We start from the raw sequence: 26,585 nt of genomic DNA, 5'->3' as shown, positions 1-26,585 counted from the left end.
TTGGCCTGGACTATGCTAGCACAGCCCGTTCAGTCATCACTAATGTACAACTTTGATATGTAGCAACATTATTGTACAACTCAAGATTGCGACTTTTGGCATTTGCATGCCAGTTTCACTCAACTTCATGAAAGTGAGCGAATTTGGGGCTGGACGTGGGTGTGACACCAAAGCTCATCTAATTTGTATCGAGCTGTTGTGTTCTAGACTGTCCTGTCCCTGACTGGAGTAAGATTTATGGCATGGCACATGGAGGTGCATGCCCATTTTCAGACACCCCTGTTTCATTAGAGGTCATATGTCTATTAATGCCCCCACCCATCAAGACCAGCATGGACAACACCAGTTTTGATGATTCGGGGCCATAATATTTTTCATATGCTCATAGGACAGGTGTAAAAAAAGAATGCCAAATTGATAGATTTTTAACTTAACTACTTCTAGATTGTCCATAGACTATAAATGTCCGGACAGACCACAGTTTACTCTGCACTGATGGTCTAAAATATAACTGCAAGGTAAACAGCTTTCAGGAGATTGTGCAGCTATGGAAGCGGGGAGCGGGTGTCAGACACAGCCAGACTCCCCACACAGAAGGTAAATATGATTTATTATCATGTTTGCCTTCCTGATCACTGTGTAGACAACACTGAACATTTGCTTGCGCACATAAGGATTATTAAGCACTGACAGTGTGTCCTCCTCCAGACCCAGTATTCATGGGATTCCTGGGTGTGGGGAGGGAGCAGGAGACCCAGTCAGCTCTGCTATACAGCCTGGAAGCTGAATTCCACCTATAAGGCCGGCCTCACACTCAGCGTATAAAAATACGGTCCATTTTTTACGGCCGTAATATGCCAGAAAATTCAAAAAATGGTGATCAGTATGTAATCCGTATTTTTCTCAGCCCCATAGACTTTCATTGGCGTATTTTTTGCGCAATACAGTGACAAACGCAGCATGCTGCGATTTTCTACGGCCGTAGAAGACCGTATAATACGGATCCGTAAAATACGGCTGATAGGAGCCGGGCCATAGAGAATCATTGTACCGTATGCAATCCATATTTTCTGCGCCTCTCATACGTCTGTAAAACTCGCTAGTGTGAGGCCGTCCTTACTAGGGCTGATCTACCAGCCCCAGCAACAGAGGAAATCAGCAATAGCAATAATATATTATTACATTCAAGTGCCCCCCAAAGATTTTTTTTTAAGACCTCATAGGGGATACACTATGTAAAATAAATGAAAAAAAAAATAAAAGAAAAAAATCAAGCAAAAAAAAAGAAAAACGAAAAAAAAAAAACAAAAAAAAACAAACACTTTTTATAGCTCCGGCCTTGTAAAAAGAAAAACATGTCCAATGTATGAAATAGTTTTGAGGTTGTAAGAAAAAAAAAAGAACATGTGAAAAGTAAACTCAAATTTACTACTTTTCCTCGATATCAGCAAAAAAGAATATTTTAAAAATTAAGCCCTAAGTATCTCAAAAAGGAAAAAAGTATCTGAACGTCCGAGTGAATTTTTAAAGCCTTTAAAATCGTATGTACAATAGAATCTGAAAATGTGATTGGTGATCAGGAACATGGTAAAATGTCTCAGTCCTGATCTGGTTAATATTGTTTTGTTTTTATTTATGTGGGCAAACATGTTTGGGCAATTCGCTTTAGATCGTGATTTTAAATATTTTTGTCCATAAATTATCACATTAATATTTTTATTATATTTATATACAGTGAAAACAAAAGATCCATTGAGGCTACGGGTTATTTTTAAACATTTTATGTTCCTAATTTTCAGATACATTCGAATCGGGGATAAAGAATGTAAATTCCATCCAAAATTTAGACTTATTCTTCATACAAAGCTTGCAAATCCCCATTACAAACCAGAAATCCAGGCCCAGACAACGCTAATCAACTTCACTGTGACAAGAGACGGCTTGGAAGACCAGCTCCTGGCTGATGTGGTGAATCTAGAGAGACCCGACTTGGAACATTTCAAGGTAACCGTTTTTTGCAAATTGACAGTGACTCATTTCTTCCTAACAATATCTCACTATAAATTGTTTTTGCGATACATTACATTTGCATTAAATAGTTTTTGCTATACACTACTTTAGATATTACTTTATATATATTTTGTATACATTTTTTCCTCTACTAATCAACTTGCTTCAGTAGATTAAATCCAGTCCTGAAATCATAGAACTAAGTATTTAGTTTTTTCATTAAAGTTTTTATATATACTTGAAAGATTTATTGGCAAATCCAACTACATCTGTTGTGATCTGCCAATAATTAGAAGTCTGCAGTTAAAGGAAACCTGTCACTAGGATTTTAACATACAGTTAGGGCCAGAAATATTTGGACAGTGACACAATTTTCGCGAGTTGGGCTCTGCATGCCACCACATTGGATTTGAAATGAAACCTCTACAACAGAATTCAAGTGCAGATTGTAACGTTTAATTTGAAGGGTTGAACAAAAATATCTGATAGAAAATGTAGGAATTGTACACATTTCTTTACAAACACTCCACATTTTAGGAGGTCAAAAGTAATTGGACAAATAAACATAACCCAAACAAAATATTTTTATTTTCAATATTTTGTTGCAAATCCTTTGGAGGCAATCACTGCCTTAAGTCTGGAACCCATGGACATCACCAAACACTGGGTTTCCTCCTTCTTAATGCTTTGCCAGGCCTTTACAGCCGCAGCCTTCAGGTCTTGCTTGTTTGTGGGTCTTTCCGTCTTAAGTCTGGATTTGAGCAAGTGAAATGCATGCTCAATTGGGTTTAGATCTGGAGATTGACTTGGCCATTGCAGAATGTGCCACTTTTTGGCACTCATGAACTCCTGGGTAGCTTTGGCTGTATGCTTGGGGTCATTGTCCATCTGTACTATGAAGCGCCGTCCAATCAACTTTGCAGCATTTGGCTGAATCTGGGTTGAAAGTATATCCCGGTACACTTCAGAATTCATCCGGCTACTCTTGTCTGCTCTTATGTCATCAATAAACACAAGTGACCCAGTGCCATTGAAAGCCATGCATGCCCATGCCATCACGTTGCCTCCACCATGTTTTACAGAGGATGTGGTGTGCCTTGGATCATGTGCCGTTCCCTTTCTTCTCCAAACTTTTTTCTTCCCATCATTCTGGTACAGGTTGATCTTTGTCTCATCTGTCCATAGAATACTTTTCCAGAACTGAGCTGGCTTCTTGAGGTGTTTTTCTGCAAATTTAACTCTGGCCTGTCTATTTTTGGTATTGATGAATGGTTTGCATCTAGATGTGAACCCTTTGTATTTACTGTCATGGAGTCTTCTCTTTACTGTTGACTTAGAGACAGATACACCTTCTTCACTGAGAGTGTTCTGGACTTCAGTTGATGTTGTGAATGGGTTCTTCTTCACCAAATTAAGTATGCGGCGATCATCCACCACTGTTGTCATCCGTGGACGCCCAGGCCTTTTTGAGTTCCCAAGCTCACCAGTCAATTCCTTTTTTCTCAGAATGTACCCAACTGTTGATTTTGCTACTCCAAGCATGTCTGCTATCTCTCTGATGGATTTTTTCTTTTTTTTCAGCCTCAGGATGTTCTGCTTCACCTCAATTGAGAGTTCCTTTGACCGCATGTTGTCTGCTCACAGCAACAGCTTCCAAATGCAAAACCACACACCTGGAATCCACCCCTGACCTTTTAACTACTTCATTGATTACAGGTTAACGAGGGAGACGCCTTCAGAGTTAATTGCAGCCCTTAGAGTCCATTGTCCAATTACTTTTGGTCCCTTGAAAAAGAGGACGCTATGCATTACAGAGCTATGATTCCTAAACCCTTTCTCCGATTTGGATGTGGAAACTATCATATTGCAGCTGGGAGTGTGCACTTTCAGCCCATATTATATATATAATTGTATTTCTGAACATGTTTTTGTAAACAGCTAAAATAACAAAACTTGTGTCACTGTCCAAATATTTCTGGCCCTAACTGTATAACCTACGGCCACCACCTTGTGTTACAGCATTCTGGAATGCTGTATATAAGTCTCCAAGCCGCCCCGCAAAACAAAAAAAAAGACCTTTTATTATACTTGTCTAAAGGGCGGTCCGGTCTGATGGGCATCGCTGGTCTTGTCTGGTGCCTCCTCTCTTCCTATGATTGCTACCCTCCTTCAGTGCTTCATGTGGATGACACATCCTACATCATCCACAGTGTTCCCCTTGGCTCTTCTGCGCAGGCGTACTGCTCTCTGCCCTGCTGAGGTCAGAGCAAAGTACTGTTCTGCGCAAGTGCAGGGAAAGACAAAGAGTGTCGGTGCATTCACACTGCAATGTTTTGCTCTGCCCTCAGCAGCTGGAGTTGCTGACATACTCTGTGCTGCTGTGGTGGAGTCCCTGACATACTCTGTGCTGCTGTGGTGGAGTCCCTGACATACTCTGTGCTGCTGTGGTGGAGTCCCTGACATACTCTGTGCTGTTGTGGCCTGGGTCACTGACATACTCTGTGCTGCTGTGACCTGGGTTGCTCACATACTCTGTGCTGCTGTGGTGGAGTCCCTGACATACTCTTGGCTGCTGTGGTAGAGTCCCTGACATACTCTGTGCTGTTGTGGCCTGGGTCACTGACATACTCTGTGCTGCTGTGGCCCGGGTCACTGACATACTCTGTGCTGCTGTGGCCTGGGTCACTGACATACTCTGTGCTGCTGTGGCCTGGGTCACTGACATACTCTGTGCTGCTGTGGCCTGGGTCACTGACATACTCTGTGCTGCTGTGGTGGAGTCCCTGACATACTCTGTGCTGCTGTGGTAGAGTCCCTGACATACTCTGTGCTGTTGTGGCCTGGGTCACTGACATACTCTGTGCTGCTGTGGCCCGGGTCACTGACATACTCTGTGCTGCTGTGGCCTGGGTCACTGACATACTCTGTGCTGCTGTGGCAGGGTCTCTGGAGGTTGCTGTGTACGTATGAGTGGTTGATGTATATGTGTTTTTTCTGTCTCTATGATGAGGAACATGTTTGTGCTTCGGGGCGGCCTGTGGACAGGTCTCGTCTCACATTGGTCTCCTTGGTTCTTCTGGCTTAAAGGGAAGATAAGACTCCACCTCCAGTCCTGCCCCAGAGCACAAGCATATCATTAACTGAAAACCTCTAACACTGATTACACAAGAACCACAACACGGACTACTTCACCTCAAGTATCATTTTAATCAGTGTAACAGCGCCAACATGACAATGCCTGTAGTTGACTTAGAAAAATCCTGCTGACAAGTTCACTTTAATGAATTTAAAAAGAATGCTCAGCTCAGATCAAGGAAAAGGTCATTGTGAAGAGAGGGGGAGAGGTGAGGTGTGACATTATCAATTGTCAATTTTGGATCCAGTGTCATTTACACTATTTAGAGGTATTACCTTTCATTTTCATTCTGACTGAGAAATCACCTTCTTTCACCACCGCTCTCATCGGTTTCCAGCAGTTTCCAGTGTTTGCTAGAGTGAGTTGGATGTCACAACTTAATATGAGTCTATGAGAGCCTCATTCTGGCTCATTCTTGCTTTCATAGACTCATTGAGAGCTTGTGACATAATTTCTGACTTCCAGACAGTTAGAAACTGCAGCCAAAAGATGGCCCCTCGGGATTAGAGCGGCGCTGAAAAAAAGATGAAAGATGCCAGAGAGTGATTATAAGACAGGGGGCAGGGACCTTACTTTAGTAGCAGATGTGTGGGAACTTCTGCTTAGTTTCATAGGCATCTATCCTATTAACTTTCTAGGACAGATGCTGATAGACACCTGTCCTAGAATGCAAATAGGACATGCCTATGAGCATGTGCAGTAAGAAGCTCTGGCACCTCACATCATGTGTAAGTGGATGTGATCCCAGTGGATTTTCTGATCTAATACTGGAGATAACAGGGTGTTGAGGTAAGAGGAGGCTGCTAACACTGCTGTCCACCCTGTCTATCTGATCTAGTACTCGAGATAACATGTCTGCTGAGGTAAGAAAAGGCTATTCACACTGCTATCCATTCTGTCTATCTAATCTAATACTGGAGATAACAGATCTGCTGAGATAAAAAAAGGCTGTTCACACTACTCTCTGCCCTGTCTATCTGATCTGGTACTGTGGATACCAAGGGTGCTGACGTAAGAAGAGGCTGCTCACACTGCTATCCATTCTATCTAATCTAATACTGGAGATAACAAGTCTGCTGAGGTAAGAAGAGGCTGCTCACGCTGCTATCCATTCTGTATATCTAATCTAATACTGGAGATAACAGGTCTGCTGAGATAAGAAGAGACTGCTCACACTGCTGTCTACCCTGTCTATCTGATCTAATACTGGTGATACAAGGGGCGCTGAAGTAAGGAAAGGTTGCTCACACTGCTATCCATTCTGTCTATCTAATCTAATACTGGAAATAACAAGTCTGCCGAGGTAAGAAGAGGTTGCTGACACTGCTGTCTGCCCTGTCTATCTGATCTAATACTTCAGATACCAAAGGTGCTGAGGTAAGGTGTGCCTGCTCACACTGCTGTCTACCCTGTTTATCTGATCTAATACTGGAGATAGCAAGGATGCTTAAGAAGAGGCTGCTCACACTGCTGTCCACCCTGTCTATCTGATCTAATACGGGAGATCCCAGGTGTGCTGAGGTAAGAAGAGGCTGCTCACACTGCTGTCCACCCTGTCTATCTGATCTAATACTGGAGATAGCAAGGGTGCTGAGGTAAGAAGAGGCTGCTCACAATGCTCTCCACCCTGTCTATCTGATTTAATGCTGGGGATAAGAGGGGTGCTGAAGTAAGAAGAGGCTCCTCACATTGCTTTCCACACTGTCTATCTGATCTAATACTGGGGGTACCAGGGGTGCTGAGTAGTGATGAGCGAGTATACTCGTTGCTCAGGTGATCTCCGAGTATTTGTGACTGCTCGGATATTTAGTTTTCCTTGCCGTAGCTGCATGATTTGCGACTGTTAGACAGCTTGATTAGATGTGGGGATTCCATAGCAACCAGGCAACCCCCACATGTACTCAGGCTGGCTAGCAGCCGTAAATCATGCAGCTGTGTCAACAAAAAACAAAATCTCCGCGCAGTCACAAATATTCGGAGATCACCCGAGCGTGCTCAGGAAAACCCGAGCAAAGAGTATACTCGCTCATCACTAGTGCTGAGGTAAGAAGAGGCTGCTCACACTGCAGTCCACCCTGTCTAGCTGATCCAATACTGGGAATACCAGGGGTGCTGAGGTAAGAAAAGGCTCTTCACACTGCTTTTCACACTGTCTATCTCATCTAATACTGGGAATATCTGGGGTCCTGAGGTAAGAAGAGGCCCCTCACACTGCTTTCCACACTATTTATCTGATGTAATACTGGGGATACCTGGGGTCCTGAGGTAAGAAGAGGCTGCCCTCACTGCTTTCCACACTGTCTATCTGATGAGTCCTGAGGTAAGAAGAGGCTGCTCACACTACTGTCCACCCTGTCTATCTGATCTAACACTGCGGATACCAGGGGTGCTGAGGTAAGAAGATATTGCTCACACTGCTGTCCACCCTGTTTTTCTGAATCCTGAGTTCCTATTGTGCCCTGAAGATAGCGTCACAGTACATGGCATAAATTATTTCCATATCATAACACCTGAGTTTCCTACTGCACATGTTCACAAATTACTGTGCTATTACTTTTTTAGGACAGGTCACTGTTAGTGTACTAAGACTTCTGTCATTTTTATGTACCAGTGATTTTGATTATTAAGTTAAATATAATATAATATTAAATAATGATGCAAATGTTATTTTAGGTATATAGAAATGTATGTATTGTGACGTTTTCTTTTTTTTCCTTTTTTCAGTATTACCTTAAGGTTGTGTGAAAAAAAAAAGGGGGTTTTGATTTTTTTTTGCAGAAACAGTGACTCTTTGTCTATGGACTGTATGTGGTACTGCAGCTTATCTTTATTCAAGTGAATGGATGTGTGATGCAATACTAGACACATCCTATAGATAAGAGACTGAGAAAAAAATACCTTTTTTATTCCTGAACTGATAACAGGTAGCACAGAAACATGGAAAAGTGAAAGCATTATGATCAGTTCCAAGTGAAAGTTGCCTTTATTAAGGGCAACACGCTGCTTCAAACAGTTGTATATCAATATAGTGTTCGACTTTAGGAATGTGAATGGAATGCTGATTGCATATGTTGCAACATTTCAATATTTAATGGAATATTTCAATTTAAATATTTTATACATTAAATGCCTTCATTGTAAAGTCTATACAGCTCTAAATGCTCCTTAAAAACAAAAAAAAGCCCAATAACAAAAGAGTCATTTTAAGTTAGTAATTTGTGAGTAAATGGAATGAATAAGGAATAAAATGGTCATTTGAATGTACCCGATAAAGCCCCAAATTATACTCCTTTTCCTTTCTGGATATTAGTCCTGACCTTAAATGCTTTAGAACTATTGTAAAATGTTGAATAATCAGGAAAATTAAAAGGTAGCAAAGTGTATTCCCATTGTTCGCATCGGTACAATTACAGGTCTAAAACTTACCATTTTCTTTTCAGTCTGAGCTCACAAAGCAACAAAATTATTTCAAAATTGAGTTGAAAATGCTTGAGGATGAATTACTGACACGCCTATCAGCAGCAGAAAGTAATTTCCTGGGGGACACACTCCTGGTGGAAAAGCTGGAAACAACAAAACACACGGCAGCCGAGATCGAAATGAAGGTAACGGAAGCTTTATCCCAAGCTTAGGGCTGCTGGAATATTGTACAGTGAGATGTCGTCGAGTAAGAAAATGAGATCATGAGGATATTTCCCAGTAAAAAGCTAATTGCTGCTCATCCTTGATTTACTAGACCCTGTTTCTTTTTGCATGCTGTCCTTGGCTGTTTAACAAAGCATTTTGCTTATCTGGGTGGTATAAATGTATACAATATCTGCAGTGTACCTCATCAAATTTTCTGTCATAACTTTTCAGCAAGTCAGGATCAATCACCAAGTAACTGCAATTAATTTATTTTATTTTTTTTTCTCCAATAGCAAAATTGGTTGATTTTGTCAGAAAAGTTGCTGTCGACTGCCTTGCATGCAAAAAGAGTAACCCTTTAATATATTGTGCAAATGCTATAAAAACATCTTTCAATAGAACTTTTTAAAGAATCACTCCCATCAAAGTTTTTATCTTCTTAATATATTGTAGTCATCATATATTAACAATTACAATTGCTCATTTTGCCTTTCCAACCAGCTAATTCTTCTCTTTTCGCCACTCCAAGTAAAAACAGGAAGTCTCTTGTCCCTGCATTTATCACTCCCCTCTTCACCTCCTGACCCAGCTGCCAGAGACTTTTGCAATGATGACTCGCACTGGGAAAATTGACCTCCTGATTCTACATAGAGCTTAGAAGGATTCAGCTGGTCAATTTTCAATCATGTGATATCATAGACCTAAAGGAAAAGAGAAGAATTAGCTGGGTAAAAAGGCAAAATTAGCTATTGTAAGTACACAGTGCTAAGTAATATAATGACTGCAATATATTAAGAGGATAAAAATGTTGATGGGAGGAGGGGGGATTCTTTAATGCAAGTCTCCAACCTATGTTCTCCCACCTTCTCCCCAAATAATTGACTCTATTATAACATGCATTTGGAGAAGCTGACAATTGGCAAACAAGAATTCATAAGAACTCTCATACACAATTAAAATTATCGGCAGCACGTTATCAGCAGCACATCATCCTGTATGAAGGGTATGTGCTGGCATGTACATGATTCTGTATGGGGACAGAATGATCGTGCTACTAATCCGTGTTCCCATCAGTACTTGATGGAGTGTGTAAATACGCCAGGAAATGAGCGCCAGCTGGACTGCATTAAGTAGATCCGCATTTGTTAACAGATGAAAATCTGTAAATCTAAATGGACCCTCAGTTGCGGTTTTAGGCTTTTTTTCACTTTTCTATTGAGCCTTTTGTTTATATTGGAATGCAAGGACTGGATACGAAGATGCGTTGAGGACCGGACGAGTGGTGGTGAATAGCGGAGGGGCCGGAGAGGTCAGCAATAAGGTGAGTATAAGTTTTTATTTATGTTTTACATGTGATGGTTATTCCGCTCTGGTGTCTTCAGAGACCCTAGAACATAATAAGGGACATTAAATATGTGGAGAATAGCTTCTCTGCAAATCTAATTTCCCAGAAAATACAGTCGAATTCGAATTTTCGTCTGATCCGCTCATCTCTATGCGTGAGGTGTTGATTTTGTAAACTTTTGCAAAACAGAATTGCAAATCAGTCTTTTTGCACATGTCAGTAGGAATCATCACATTTACTTTAACATTTTCCGAGTTGAAGGTATATGATTTTTTATTTTTTTTCATGATGATGCATACCTAGAATCTTACAGTTAAATTAGTGTTATTTTTGGACCTCGAATAGGACTAATTTTAATGCATGAGCCTAATTATACTCTCGGGTTAATTAGAATAATCTTCACCATGAAGAAAAAGTAACGTGTAACTTGAAAGAAATGTATTATCAAAAATTAGGAGGCATAGAAACATACACAATCATCACTGATTAAAATCACACATCGGGGTCCCCTTAGTTATGATGTTAAATCACCACAAACCTTGTTGACAATTTTAAGTTACAATAATTATGTTGATTTAACCTACCAATATGTTTTCTAGGTGTACAACTGCAGAAATGTATCTATCCCATTTACCTGCCATATGGAACTGCTCTAAAAAAAAAAGTCAATATCTTCCCATAGAAAGTGAATCTATAGAACGTATATTTGTGAAAGTTTACTGATGTTCATGATATTTGTTCTTTGCATATAATTTTTAGACCTGGTAGGTGAGTAGTCAAATATTACATAGTAAGCATAGATGAAAACCCTCCTGTAGTGTGATAATGTCTTAAATGCCGAGATATATTCACATTAGGAAAACAATCTTTTAGCACACGTTTTTACAGTTGCCGATTTTAGGAAATGTTCACATGTACAGCAATTATTTATTTTTGTTTTGGACCATAAAAAGTAGAAATAAAATAAATAAAACATTTAAGTTCAGGACGGGTTCATGTGAATTCGGAACAGATGTGACATAAGATGTCTTCTATTTACCTCTGTTCGGTCTGCTATACATTTCGTCCGGCGGCCATGGAAGACTGACGTGGCCGATGGACCAGGGTCCTGTTTATCGATTCGCTCCTGTTTAGTCACCGGTGATTTTCAAACATTTTTTAAAAGCTTGAGCATTGTTTATTTTTTCCATGCAGAAACGGTTAGAAATGAGATATCACAGCTCATTGAACATATTTTCTACTTAAAATACAATACGATGAACAAATCTAAAATGTTTATGTGGATAAATGAAGTGCAAAGCACCTCAGTGGTAGAGAAAAATCTATATTCACAGTGGAGATTTAGTTCTTAATGTATCCCAAAATGCATTTTTTAAGATATAAACAATTAAAATATTACTCAGGAAGCCATTGATCCTTTATGTACCGTAGGTACCTATTATACTTTAGATCACGTGGAAATATCCTAAACCGGAATAGGTCTTACTCTTAAAACTGACTGCCCTAAGATTAACCCCTTAGTGACGGAGCCAAATTTTTGAAATCTGACCAGTGTCACTTTATGTGGTAATAACTCTGCAACGCTTCAACAAATCCCAGTGATTTTGAGATTGTTTTTTCGTGACACATTATACTTTATGATATTGGTACATTTTGTTCAACATTTTTTGTGTTTATTTATAAAAAATATCAAAAATTTGAGAAAAATGTTAAAAAATTAGCAATTTTCTAAATTTGAATGATTATCCCTTTAATCCAGATGGTCATACCACAGCAAACCATTAATAAATAACATTTCCCACATGTCTGCTTTACATCAGGACCATTTGTAAAATATTATTTTATTTTGTTAGCAGTTTAGGAGGTTTAAAAATGTAGCAGCAATTTTTCATTTTTTCAAAGAAATTTACAAAATTTATTTTTTTAGGGACTTATCCATGTTTGAAGTGACTTTAGGGGTCCCATATATTGGGAAACCCACAAACGTGATACCATTTTAAAAACAGCACCCCCTGACATATCAAAAACTGCGGTCAGGTAGTTTATTAACCCTTCAGGTGCGTTACAGGAATTAATGCAAAGTGGTATGACAGAAATGAAAATGTGTATTTTTACCACCTAAATGTCTCTAACTTCTAAACAGATTACTACAGCCGTCAGACTCTAAGGCCGCTATTTGGCCATGAATTGCCATGGCAAACATCAGGACAACAAAATCATGATATGAGGGTACCAATTGGGACAAAGAAGAAGCCCCCACGCTCTGTTAACCATTTAGAATGATGTAGTCACTATTGACAGCAGCATCTAAGGGGTTAAACAGATTTAGATGGTGCAAATACTGATCGTGGCTGGTACAGCAAGTTGTCAGCTATAGTGTAAAACTGACAGATGCTGGATTGTCACCTGTATGGGGAGGCTATTCTCTTATATCTCAGGTCAGTTAAAAGGCGTATTGGCGGTCATTAAGGGGTTAATGGAGCATGAATGATTTTGATGGTGCTCAATGTTATTTAATTTGTAATCAACATTTGACAAAGTAAAAATTATGTTTGTGCTACAAATAAAAAGTTGACTTTTCTAGTAAAAAAAAATGTTATAAAAGGAGGTTTTAAAATAAGTATCATGCTTCGCTTGCCTCCTCATTCTCAAATTCTGCCTAGGTCTCTCACGATTACAGAGTCACTGGATGATCTCAGCCAGGCAATCACTGAGGATCTGTTGTCTAAGCTGCTCTGTGATTGCTGGAGGTGCAGTAGCTGTGTATACCGCTGGAGATGGAAAAGGTAGTTAGTCAATTCTTCTGGTAGGTAACACCAAAACCATAGACCACCAGGGATGGGATCTTTAAAGGGGTTGTCCACTACTATGACAGCCCCTTCTCAATCTAAATGTTTGGCCCCGATCAAATAAAAAAGATTATACTCACCTTCTAGGCGACAGGAATATTCCCAAGTATGCAGGAAATTAATACTGCGTCTGGAGAGGTAATAGCTAAAATATTTTAATAGTAATAATAAAAAAATATATATAAGTTACTGGTGTAATGGCAGAAAGAGGCTCACTTATTGGGCTTTTGTGCAAGGTCTACAAATCAACCAGTGCTTAGTTAGCAGCCCTTTATGCAAATTGTCCCTTCAGAGAGAAAGAGGGCTTGAGGACTCAACTGAGATTCTGGTTTGGTTTTTATCCTAAGCCATATGGCAAGGCTCGTTAAAGGGTCAATACTGACTTTTAGAATTGTTCCTTCCAATAGGTGGCTCTAGAGTTTAAGTCCACTTCCTCTCTGAAGAGACAATTTGCATATTTAATTTCCAAGAGGAGCATGCATGGCTTTTAAGTCTCTTCACTCTGACATGTCACTCTCCACAAGGACAAATGTCACCCCTTAGACCCCAACCCTTTCTTGGAAGTTCAAGAAAAGATCTATTTGGGCACTAATGTCTGATGTCAAGTAACTCTCTACAAATAGTATAGAAATGTTAGTGACTCCGACCTTTATTTGATTTTCATTTTAACGTTTAGTACAACAGAAAGTTACCCGCTGTTTATTATGCAGAGAGTCTCTGTTTTCTGCTTGACCTTCTCTTCCATAGACTCTTAATAGTCGCAGTACATTTATTTGCAGAGGTTGCCGAGCGATGAAGAAGGTAAATTAACACCATTTATACCCTTTCAGAATATTTTTGGAGTCAATTATGCACATTCCTATAGACTTATGAGCGTGAAATATGGGTTCTAATATTCATAACATTGCAATGAATATTTTTCTCTGGCTTTCTGAACACAAGTTAGCGTCTTGTACAGAATGGAACTAAATTCCAATCCGTGCTCATCAAAGAAAATTATTATAGCTTCCCACAAACACACCCATTTCCAAATGGGATGAGGAGCGATTAAAAATTATGATTATTATTTTTATTTTATTTTTAACTCTGTATAGGCTGGTATGCTGTTCCAAAAATAAAATGAAGGCATGTTTTTTTACTTGTTAGAGTAGGAATATTAATATTGGCCACCATGTTCCAAGTATACGGCCGAGACAAATGGATTATAAGAAAATAAGTTTAAATTTATGTCATATTGTTAATGGCTGTGAAATTGTGCAAAAATTAAAAAAACACTTAGCATTTATTTGACACTAATTTTCTTGACTCACTACGAGTGAGCACTTATACACTTATACTCAGATCAGCAATAACACTAACACCATTTATAAATTAAGTGAATATCATTGATTATCGCACCACTTTTCACCTGTAAAGACATGGGATATATTGGCAGCAAGTGAATAGTCGGTTCTTGAAGTTGATTTATTTGAACCAAGAAAAATTAGCAAACGTAAGAATCTGGCTGACTTTACCAAGGGTCAAACTGTGATACCTGCTGATGATAGGGTTATATCTCCAAAACAGCGGCTCTTCTGGAATGTTCCTGGTGAGCAGTGGTTAATGTCTACCAAAAAAGGTTTGAATATGGACAACCAGTAAACTGGCAAGCCAAGCAGGCCATAGATGTCTTAGGGTCACTGTTGGGTGTAGGGTGTGAAAGCCGGCCCATCTTGACTGATCCCAAGGAAAGGACTATAGTAGGACAATTTGCTGAAAAATGTAACCCTGTCTATGATAGATACCAGATGAATGGGAAAAGGTGGATTCGATCTGCGCTGCCGAATAACTGAAGATCCAGAAATATTCACATACTAAAGTGTGGCTTATTTAACGCATTTCGAAGTACAATGACTTCTTCATCAGGATATGCCACATATATAGATGTATGTGGCATATGTATGCACCATAATTTATTTTGAAAAAGAAAAGGAAAATCCAGTCCTGTTGAGCCGGACTCCAATTTTTTCTATTTTCCTTGATGTGAGGCCAGGGCAAGGCCGGTGTCTGAGCCCCAGGTGGATGAACATAGAGCAACCGGGTGAGCTGGAATCAAGTTTCTACAATTGTTATGTAGCCACAGACCACTCAAGAGGGCTATGCTGATTTTGGTCCATTTTAGAAAGCGCCTATAATAGAGTTTTGGGGTGTCAGTTAATAAATAACAAGAGCTACTGGATCTTTAATGCAAATCTAACAGCACGTTGGATTAATGGAACAAGATAGCCTGATCTGATTAATCACATTTTTTTACGTCATGTGCATGGCTTGGTGTGTGTGCGCTATCTAAAGAAAGAGTAACACCAGGATGTCCTATAGGAAGGCATGGTGGCAAATGCATGCATGATGCCCTGGCCAAAAGTTAGACGGGTAGTGTGGCGAGCACTCTTGATGAGATCCGAGGTGCTGGTGAAGTGGGATGACAATCCCCGTAATAGAGTAATGTTCAAATCAACGCACACTCTTGATAGATGCTTTTGAAGACTTTATTATACAGATGCAGCGATGACACAATTCATGAATAAGGAATTGGTGCAGGGATAGAGAAGATGGTGAGGCAACAGGAAAAAAACGTTTCGACCCTCATAGGGTTTTATTCATATAGTCGCTGTTGGCAAAGTTTACTGAATGATGTAAAGGATATCCTATTTGCAAAAGGACACCGGGGTCCTGGGTAGGTCCGGCGCACCTGCGCCTTGGATTGGACATTGCAGCCTACAATCCAAGGTGCAGGTGGATAAGACCATATGAAGGTTGAAATGTTATGTTCTTGTCACCTTACCATTTTCTCTATCCCTGCACCAATTTCTTATTCATGAATTGTGTTATCACTGCATCTACATCTGTATAATAAAATCTTCACAAACATCTATCAAGAGTGTGCGGTGATTGAACATTACTCTGGCCAAAAGTTATTCATGTGGATGTTACTCTGATATGTACCACCTACCTAGACATTGTTACAGACAAGTACACCCAACCTTTTATCAGTGTCTTTTCTTAATGGCAGTGACAAGATATGATTGAATTTTTTGAAATTCGAATTTGTGACGTTCAACAATCATTTCCCTGAGAAATTGATTAGCAGCAAATTGACTCCCAAAAACTGCAATACTGCAAAGCTGCAGTTGTTCTGAAAAGACATGTGTAATACACCGTGGTTTCCTAGGATTGTATGCAAACCATTTCAAGCTCTTTAACACAAACCCAGCCTTAGTAACGTTAAAGTGACCTCATCAGAGAAACGGATATTAATCCAACCAAGGTAGTTAACAGTCCATTTAATAATACATTGCACCAACAGACTTTTTTTTTTTTTTTTTTATTTATTCATTTTTTTTTGGGGGGGGGGGGGTTAAACTTAAATAACAGTCCACAAATTATCCCTTTAAGTCATTTGTGATCTGACAGAGTTCTGTGTGAAATATTGCACTCAATTTGATGGTGTCACTGTCAGAGGTAACATTATTCTGCTGTGACTCAGACAAGTGATTATGTGCCATAGATTTCATAATGTTAAATAAATAAGGCAGCACACTGCAGCGCTAGAACATACAAACTTGAAATACGAAATTTGAACTGCATTACTGCACTAGAAATATGAAAAATGAGAGCGTTTAGCGCATAAAAATGGCCAATTTTATGTGTACCTGGTAGCCACTTTACGGCATCTCTCTTATACCAGGTCCTACGCTTGCCTTACCTCGCTGAGAATAAACATCTCCATCTGAATGGGTACATGTGAAACCTCTTCCTAGACTAAAATTCTCTCTCTCTATGGAGGGGTATTGGACCTGCTGTAATTAAAACACCTGTGGCTAGAAGGCGGAGTGCACGATCAGAAGGCTAGAGAATACATTTCAAAAACCTGACCTGCACATCCAAACATAGACTAAGTGTGAACAGGTGCTGAACCTAGAGTCGCCAACTCGTATATAGTTAAATAAATAAGGCAGCACACTGCAGCGCTAGAACATACAAACTTGAAATACGAAATTTGAACTGCATTACTGCACTAGAAATATGAAAAATGAGAGCGTTTAGCGCATAAAAATGGCCAATTTTATGTGTACCTGGTAGCCACTTTACGGCATCTCTCTTATACCAGGTCCTACGCTTGCCTTACCTCGCTGAGAATAAACGTCTCCATCTGAATGGGTACATGGAAACCTCTTCCTAGACTAAAATTCTCTCTCTCTATGGAGGGGTATTGGACCTGCTGTAATTAAAACACCTGTGGCTAGAAGGCGGAGTGCACGATCAGAAGGCTAGAGAATACATTTCAAAAACCTGACCTGCACATCCAAACATAGACTAAGTGTGAACAGGTGCTGAACCTAGAGTCGCCAGCTCGTATATAGTTAAATAAATAAGGCAGCACACTGCAGCGCTAGAACATACAAACTTGAAATACGAAATTTGAACTGCATTACTGCACTAGGAATATGAAAAAATGAGAGCGTTTAGCGCATAAAAATGGCCAATTTTATGTGTACCTGGTAGCCACTTTACGGCATCTCTCTTATACCAGGTCCTACGCTTGCCTTACCTCGCTGAGAATAAACGTCTCCATCTGAATGGGTACATGTGAAACCTCTTCCTAGACTAAAATTCTCTCTCTCTATGGAGGGGTATTGGACCTGCTGTAATTAAAACACCTGTGGCTAGAAGGCGGAGTGCACGATCAGAAGGCTAGAGAATACATTTCAAAAACCTGACCTGCACATCCAAACATAGACTAAGTGTGAACAGGTGCTGAACCTAGAGTCGCCAACTCGTATATAGTTAAATAAATAAGGCAGCACACTGCAGCGCTAGAACATACAAACTTGAAATACGAAATTTGAACTGCATTACTGCACTAGAAATATGAAAAATGAGAGCGTTTAGCGCATAAAAATGGCCAATTTTATGTGTACCTGGTAGCCACTTTACGGCATCTCTCTTATACCAGGTCCTACGCTTGCCTTACCTCGCTGAGAATAAACGTCTCCATCTGAATGGGTACATGTGAAACCTCTTCCTAGACTAAAATTCTCTCTCTCTATGGAGGGGTATTGGACCTGCTGTAATTAAAACACCTGTGGCTAGAAGGCGGAGTGCACGATCAGAAGGCTAGAGAATACATTTCAAAAACCTGACCTGCACATCCAAACATAGACTAAGTGTGAACAGGTGCTGAACCTAGAGTCGCCAACTCGTATATAGTTAAATAAATAAGGCAGCACACTGCAGCGCTAGAACATACAAACTTGAAATACGAAATTTGAACTGCATTACTGCACTAGAAATATGAAAAATGAGAGCGTTTAGCGCATAAAAATGGCCAATTTTATGTGTACCTGGTAGCCACTTTACGGCATCTCTCTTATACCAGGTCCTACGCTTGCCTTACCTCGCTGAGAATAAACGTCTCCATCTGAATGGGTACATGTGAAACCTCTTCCTAGACTAAAATTCTCTCTCTCTATGGAGGGTTATTGGACCTGCTGTAATTAAAACACCTGTGGCTAGAAGGCGGAGTGCACGATCAGAAGGCTAGAGAATACATTTCAAAAACCTGACCTGCACATCCAAACATAGACTAAGTGTGAACAGGTGCTGAACCTAGAGTCGCCAACTCGTATATAGTTAAATAAAGATAGATAGATTTCATAATGGTCATAATGGAAGCTCAGAAGGCCAATTATTATTATCTGTGTTTGGTAGTACTACTGCCCAGATGGCTGGTGCCTGTTGTGGTGGTAGTGATTTGGTTGCTGCTAGTGGCTTTCGCATTCTTAGCCATGGCATGTTTTTTTTTTCTTTTTATACTTCCCCGTCCTTTGCCATTGCAGGTAAGTTTTAATAGTGTAATAGTCGTGTTATTACAAGAGTGCATATTCTACCACCTTGAAAACGAATTCCTTTTGTTTAGGAACTTTTAAAGGAGTTGTACAATGAAGACAACCCTTGCAGAGAGAATATGAACATCATAGAGAGATGCCCTGCTTGGCACTTTCCCTATTATCCAGAACATGATTTACTCCATACGAGTCATTTGTCCTCTGGTAGGCTCCAGCTGTTCATGTATTACACGGATGGCTAATTATTTGAAAGAGCTGACTTCTCCTGGAAAGATCAGCTGTTTGCTGGAGGTGCCAGAAGCCCAACTGATGTCTAGTGGCCAAGTGATCATCTTGTCGGATCTACTCTGAAAGGGTTTTCTCAAATTAATTCAAGGGTTGCCTTTAAATGCATACAAAGAAGAAACCGTTAAGATATAATATATTAATTCTTAAAGGGAACCAGTCAGTAATTGTTTACATATGGAAGTAGCGGTCTGGCTGTATAAGCACTTGTTCCTCAATATAAATTTTACTTACGAAAAGTCGAAGTCCCATACAAATCAGATTGGAAGTGCACTGAGGAGGTGTCCATACAATTCATAAACAGGCCATGTGCCATGTGCTCCAGTGCCGATCTAGACTGATTTGCATATGACTTTTATACCATATTTCTCAGTACATCAGATCCCTAAACAATTACTTACTTATGTAAAAAGAAAAGTGCTGCAATTTTTCCTCTGGTTCTAGTGAATTAAAATTGAATATTTCCTTCTTGGTTTCACTACAGATTACAGGTAAACACTTGGGATTTCAGCAGTGGGACACATTGCGATTAGTGATGAGCGAGTGTGCTCATTACTCGAGATTTCCAAGCATTCTAGGGTGTTCTCTGAGTATCTTGGGTGTGCTCGTAGATTATGTTTGAGTTTGTGGCTGCTAGACAGCCTGGATACGTGTGGGGATTCCCTAACCTTCAGGCAATCCCCACATGTGTTCAGGTTGTCTAACAGCCGCAAATCATGCAGCTGCGGGGACTCAAGCATAATCTACGAGCACGCCCAAGATAATCGGAGAACACCCGAGCATCCTCGGAAATCTCAAGTAATGAGCACACTCGCTCATCACTAATTGTGCTAAATTTATCTATACAATATCATTGTAAAAAAAAACATACAATATTTACCTTTTACAGTATAAATGTAGAATGCAATCCATCCATAAATTCTAAACTCTTCACTATAAAATTACCAACAAAATGTATTACGCAATTTAGTATTTCTCCGTCATCAAAATAATTTTAAAAATTATTTGTTAATAAAAAAATAGAGAGAGGAGGACATGGATAAATGGAAGGCACTGCACTGACAGCGGGGGATAGGCAAAGAGTTGAAAACATCCATGTATAACATTACCGGATTACCCAGCACAGCATGAGATGACGAGTTACTGTATCTATGAACCCCATTCTCCGGTAATTCACTTTAGGATATGTTTGCCTTGTGCACGCAGGTATTAGAAGCCAAAGTCAACGAGGTAAAGATCAACGAAGCTCGGGAGCACTATCGTCCTGTGGCATCAAGAGCCTCCCTCCTGTACTTCATCATGAATGATCTCAAGAAAATCAACCCAATGTATCAGTTCTCTCTTAAGGTAATAGTCAGTAAATTTATGGTGAAATATTTTAAAAAATTATGAGTTCTCTTTTTCTAACAGTAGGTGGATATGCCGATGGAAAACCCACTCAAGGGGTAAAATCCAAATTGAAAATGATTTCTGGCGCCAGATTTCTGTATGCAAATCGGAGACTTTTTTTTAACACTTTTTAGCCTTTAGCGATGTTAAAGCAGGTTGTCCAGTTAAAACAAGTTATTATCTATCGGCTGCTGATCGGTCATGGAAATGGGGCACCCACAGATCAGCAAGTTAGAGATAGTTGATGACTTGTTTTACTGGACAACTTATTAAGGCAGCTAATTGTTGGAATTATAAGTCTAGTACACAAATATTAAAAGTTTACGAAAGTTGTGAATATGCAATTACTTAACATACTTTTAGTTTTTACTGGAACCTTAAGTGATGATGAGTAAGTGCAGAAAATGTATTGCCTATGGTTTCTCTCTATAGCAGCATCATGGTACTATGTGAAAATTGGAAAATTTGGAAAATCGAGAGTTATGAGTTGTTCAGGGTCGGTGCTGAAAACTTTTGCCTTTTTTCCACTCGCAGAATACAAGAGACACACATGAGTCCTTCTCTTTTACCTAATCTTGTTCCTAAGGCTGGAATCACAGCAGCGTACGGCATTGGATGCAATATGCTAATGACACTCGGCTCCAGCTCTGCTGTGAATGTGAGCCGAGTGTCATCCTACTGTGTTCAGATTCTCTTGCATGAGTGAATCACAGAACAGGTAATTTCTTCATCTCCTCCATTGCCCGTCTGGGTGTATATTGGACTGCACTTGGGTGACATCCGAGTGTAGTCCAATGTTTCACACGCACTCATTGATTTGTATGGGTGCGAGTGAGCCGAGTCTCACCGCCAATCACTTCATGCTGCGATTGTTCTTTCATGCCAAATCGGCATGAGAAAAAATCGCTGATCTGCTTTAACACTGGGCCAAGTGCCATCCGATAAAACATTGGGTAGCACTGAATCGATATGCTAGTGACCCTGGCCTATGGGAAAGACTTGTGTAATAAGAGTATATTAGAGACTTTCTGCAAATACTAACGTGTTGGAGAAGATTGGGGAACAATCTACAGCATCTCAAAATGTCCAGTAGGCTCCTCAAAAAAGAGAACTTCCAAACTCCAGGAAAAAATCAGCAAACTCCCAGGCCTAGCTAAACCTGCCAGAAACATCCTGAAAACTAACTATTCCGGGAGATTTCTTCATTTATGGGGACTGGCATCTACACATGGGAAGATGGACAAAAGTTGGATGTGAAGGACGTGGCATCATAAAAGGAGCAAGGCAACAGCCGAAACTTAGTGCCAAGCAAATGGATATTCCATCCGGGTGCTTGCCATCAAATGTTGGCATGTATGGAATAGACACCATAACAAATGTGTATGCAGTGAAATATCAGCATCTAGTGAGGATAATTTTGTCTGTGGAGGATATTGAGGTCTTTTAGAACCTCCTACATTTTACCAGAAATCACTCCTATCCATCATTGCATTCATGCACTGACAGTGTTGAGTATGGCACAACAGGAATACTGTAATCATGCACCATGGGCTAATATTATACGTGCTTTGCAAGACTACTAATGGTTCCTGAGATACTTCACCAGATATATTTGCTTACCTAAAATGCAAATATTATTATTAGATGATATTCTGGCATTATTTTTAGCTTTGACTTGACAGTCTCCTATTTTGACAGAATTTCCCAGTGGTTTTAGCTTGTGGGCTTCATTGTTCATCAGCAGAGCCTCGTGTTGTCACTGGAGAGTTAATTGTAGAGCCATTAAGAGTTGCCTTGCTCTGGTCTTGACTGTTAATTGACATAATCTGAATTAATTTCTCATGTGCAGGCTTTTAATATCGTGTTTCACAAGGCTGTGCAGCAAGCAGAACCATCTGATGATGTCCGATTGAGAGTGAATAACCTCATTGACTGTGTGACATACTCCACATTTATATACATCAGCAGAGGACTGTTTGAAAGAGATAAAATAACCTTCACGGCCCAGTTAGCTTTCCAGGTATGGAGCGTGGTACTTTTAACTCTACTTCGTGTGTCTTCTAGCACTGGGGACTGAGGGGCTTATTTTGGGTTAGAAATAGGACCATAGGTAAAACTAAAAAAATTAAAGATGAAAATACGATTTTTTTCTTAACTTTTTTTCCTGCATTACTTGCAGACTTTTTTTTTCCTATATTATTATTTTTATATGATATTAAGTAAACTACTAAAAAAAGCTGTTTTTCACATTTTTATTTCCATTTTTATAGCATAAAGTGGCACTACAATATATGACCTTTGCAGAAAGTGTCCGGTCAGTCCAGTCTATCTCAACTCCACGATGCACAGAAATGCTCTGCTTGGCTGAGCGCTCATGTGTTCACCATGAGAAAGCCATTGCCAGCATCATCTGGCAGAGGCTTGTCTCTGCCAAACACAGGGATCAGGCAATTAGATTCCAATCTCCCAATTTTTATGTCCCCGACTTACTCTGTCAGGGAACAGTATGGAGGCCCCCATGCCCATGAAATGGTAAGCTGCTCTCTCTGAACTGGCGGGTTCAGTCGACTTTTACTTAATGTGTATAGGTCCTTAATTGAATAACAGAATAAAAACATATTTAATGTAATGATCATATTACGCAAATGTTATCTCTTGTTCAGTACAGGTTCCTACATCACAAGCAGGCTGCACGTTTTTATTTACATGTAGACTGTTATCTTAGAACAGATTTATTCTAGTGATACACTGTGTGCACAAATATTGAGTGTTATCATTATCATCATTTTTATGCAGATTTTCCAACTCCAAGAGGTATAAACCTAAATGCGTATTGGATAAGGCAGATCAGGTGATGTGTATCCGTGTAACGAGGGAGGGTACGACCTAAAGATACAGCACCCTTTATCAAAGTATGAAGAATTATCGGGTAGCTTGTTTTCCCCAGGCAAAATGGGCCAAAAAAAAGCTTTAAATGACTCTGAAAAGTCAAAAATTGTCACAAAACTTACAGAGGGAGGCATCACTCCTGAAATTGCTTAGATATAAGGGTGAAATCACAAACCCACCACATGTTTTGTTGCAAATAGTCAACGGGATCGCAAAAGATGTGTTGAGAAATAAAGCTGCACAATAACGTCTAAAGATTTGAGAAGAATTAAACGTGAAGTGAGTGGGAAGCCATTATCCACCAGTGATGTCATATTCCAGAACAGCAATCTATCCGGTGGCCCAGAAGTACACAGTGTTCAATGGCTGGGGTAACGAAGGCTGAACCTGACCACCACTGAGCAAGACACAGAAGTACAAGGTTATAAGTGCTCAGAGACATGGCCGAGGTGAGGAAGCTGAACCCGACCACTACTGAGCAAGACACAGAAGGACAAGGTTATCAGTGCTCAGAGACATGGCCGAGGTGAGGAGGCTGAACCCGACCACCACTGAGCAAGACACAGAAGTACAAGGTTATCAGTGCTCAGAGACACAGCCGAGGTGAGGAGGCTGAACCCGACCACCACTGAGCAAGACACAAAAGGACAAGGTTATCAGTGCTCAGAGACATGGCCGAGGTGAGGAGGCTGAACCCGACCACCACTGAGCAAGACACAGAAGTACAAGGTTATCAGTGCTCAGAGACACAGCCGAGGTGAGGAGGCTGAACCCGACCACCACTGAGCAAGACACAAAAGGACAAGGTTATCAGTGCTCAGAGACATGGCCGAGGTGAGGAAGACTGAACCCGACCACTACTGAGCAAGACACAGAAGTACAAGGTTATCAGTGCTCAGAGACATGGCCGAGGTGAGGAAGCTGAACCCGACCACTACTGAGCAAGACACAGAAGGACAAGGTTATCAGTGCTCAGAGACATGGCCGAGGTGAGGAGGCTGAACCCGACCACCACTGAGCAAGACACAAAAGGACAAGGTTATCAGTGCTCAGAGACATGGCCGAGGTGAGGAAGACTGAACCCGACCACTACTGAGCAAGACACAGAAGTACAAGGTGTTCAGTGCTCAGAGACATGGCCGAGGTGAGGAAGCTGAACCCGACCACTACTGAGCAAGACACAGAAGGACAAGGTTATCAGTGCTCAGAGACATGGCCGAGGTGAGGAAGCTGAACCCGACCACTACTGAGCAAGACACAGAAAGACAAGGTTATCAGTGCTCAGAGACACGGCCGAGGAAAAAAAGGCTGAACCCAATCACCACTGAGCAAGACACAGAAATGTTAAGGCTGGGCAAGAGTATCCCTTGTATTTAACCCTTTAACTCTTGTTCTGCCTCCTGCTCATCACTGCATCCCGCATTTCTGCTGTTCACCAGTTGGATCAGTAACGCTATGTGCCCACGTTGCATTTTTAAGCGTTTTTGCCACGATATTCCGCTGTGGTAACACTTAAAAACGCATCCCATTATTTTTAATGGCATTCCTCAATTGTTGTGCCCATGCTGTGTATTGTTCCGCAGCAGAAACGCATCGCGGAAAAAAACGCAGCATGTTAATTAATTAGGCGGAATCGAGGCGATTTTGCCGCTATAGAATTGTATTTGGACGCATGAAAAAAACGCATGAAAAACGCAAAAAATACGCAAAAAAGGCTACAAAACCGCAAACGGATTTCCTGGCAAGGGAGTCCAATTTTGATGAGCAAAATTCTGCTTACATTCTGCAACGTGGGCACATAGCCTTAAGGTCACAGACCTCCACTTCTATTCAGATCCCAGCAAGGTGGAGGTGGGCACTGCTGTGGGCTGGGATAATGAAAGATGAGCTAGTAAGACCTTTTCATGTTGAAAATTGATACAAAATCCACTCCCAGACCTACTGCCAGATTTTAGACAACACTTTCTTCAAGCAGTGGTACAGGAAAAAGTCTACATCATTCAAGAAAACCATGATTTGTATGTATGCAGGAAAATGCTCCATCGCAACATCCAAGTCTCCACTGCTCGGTGCCAGAAAAGGTCCTAAAGATGAAGGAACAATGACGCTGCCCCTTCCTCACCCGACCTAAACCCTTTTGAGACCTTGTGGGCTCTTCTTAAATGGGAGATTTATGGTGAAGGAAAACAGTTACCTCCCTGATCAGTGTCTGTCTGGGAGGCCGTGGTTTGTGCGGCCCAAAAAGTTGACCGTCAACATATTAAGAAACAGACAGGCTTCATGGATGGAGCTTATGGCTGTTATTGAAAAGAAAGGCAACTACAGTTAGGGCCAGAAATATTTGGACAGTGACACAATTTTCGCGAGTTGGGCTCTGCATGCCACCACATTGGATTTGAAATGAAACCTCTACAACAGAATTCAAGTGCAGATTGTAACGTTTAATTTGAAGGGTTGAACAAAAATATCTGATAGAAAATGTAGGAATTGTACACATTAAACACTCCACATTTTAGGAGGTCAAAAGTAATTGGACAAATAAACATAACCCAAACAAAATATTTTTATTTTCAATATTTTGCTGCAAATCCTTTAGAGGCAATCACTGCCTTAAGTCTGGAACCCATGGACATCACCAAACGCTGGGTTTCCTCCTTCTTAATGCTTTGCCAGGCCTTTACAGCCGCAGCCTTCAGGTCTTGCTTGTTTGTGGGTCTTTCCGTCTTAAGTCTGGATTTGAGCAAGTGAAATGCATGCTCAATTGGGTTTAGATCTGGAGATTGACTTGGCCATTGCAGAATGTTCCACTTTTTAGCACTCATGAACTCCTGGGTAGCTTTGGCTGTATGCTTGGGGTCATTGTCCATCTGTACTATGAAGCGCCGTCCAATCAACTTTGCAGCATTTGGCTGAATCTGGGCTGAAAGTATATCCCGGTACACTTCAGAATTCATCCGGCTACTCTTGTCTGCTCTTATGTCATCAATAAACACAAGTGACCCAGTGCCATTGAAAGCCATGCATGCCCATGCCATCACGTTGCCTCCACCATGTTTTACAGAGGATGTGGTGTGCCTTGGATCATGTGCCGTTCCCTTTCTTCTCCAAACTTTTTTCTTCCCATCATTCTGGTACAGGTTGATCTTTGGCTCATCTGTCCATAGAATACT

At 40.5% G+C, this 26,585-nt stretch overlaps 1 protein-coding gene across 1 annotated transcript in view; it reads left to right on the top strand.

Moving 5' to 3' along the window:
- The window catches only part of LOC138646080 (dynein axonemal heavy chain 11-like), a 377,510-nt gene that overhangs the window by 273,795 nt on the left and 77,130 nt on the right, over positions 1-26,585 (top strand). Inside the window, exons 56-59 of the mRNA XM_069735549.1 lie at positions 1,800-2,004; positions 8,587-8,751; positions 20,344-20,484; positions 22,376-22,546. Coding sequence (XP_069591650.1) covers positions 1,800-2,004; positions 8,587-8,751; positions 20,344-20,484; positions 22,376-22,546 — 682 coding nt within the window. The remainder of the gene's footprint in view (positions 1-1,799; positions 2,005-8,586; positions 8,752-20,343; positions 20,485-22,375; positions 22,547-26,585) is intronic.

The sequence above is a fragment of the Ranitomeya imitator genome, chromosome 7 (assembly GCF_032444005.1).
Source record: "Ranitomeya imitator isolate aRanImi1 chromosome 7, aRanImi1.pri, whole genome shotgun sequence".
In the NCBI taxonomy this organism is placed as follows: Eukaryota; Metazoa; Chordata; class Amphibia; order Anura; family Dendrobatidae; genus Ranitomeya; species Ranitomeya imitator.
This window is presented reverse-complemented; position numbering and strand designations above follow the sequence as displayed.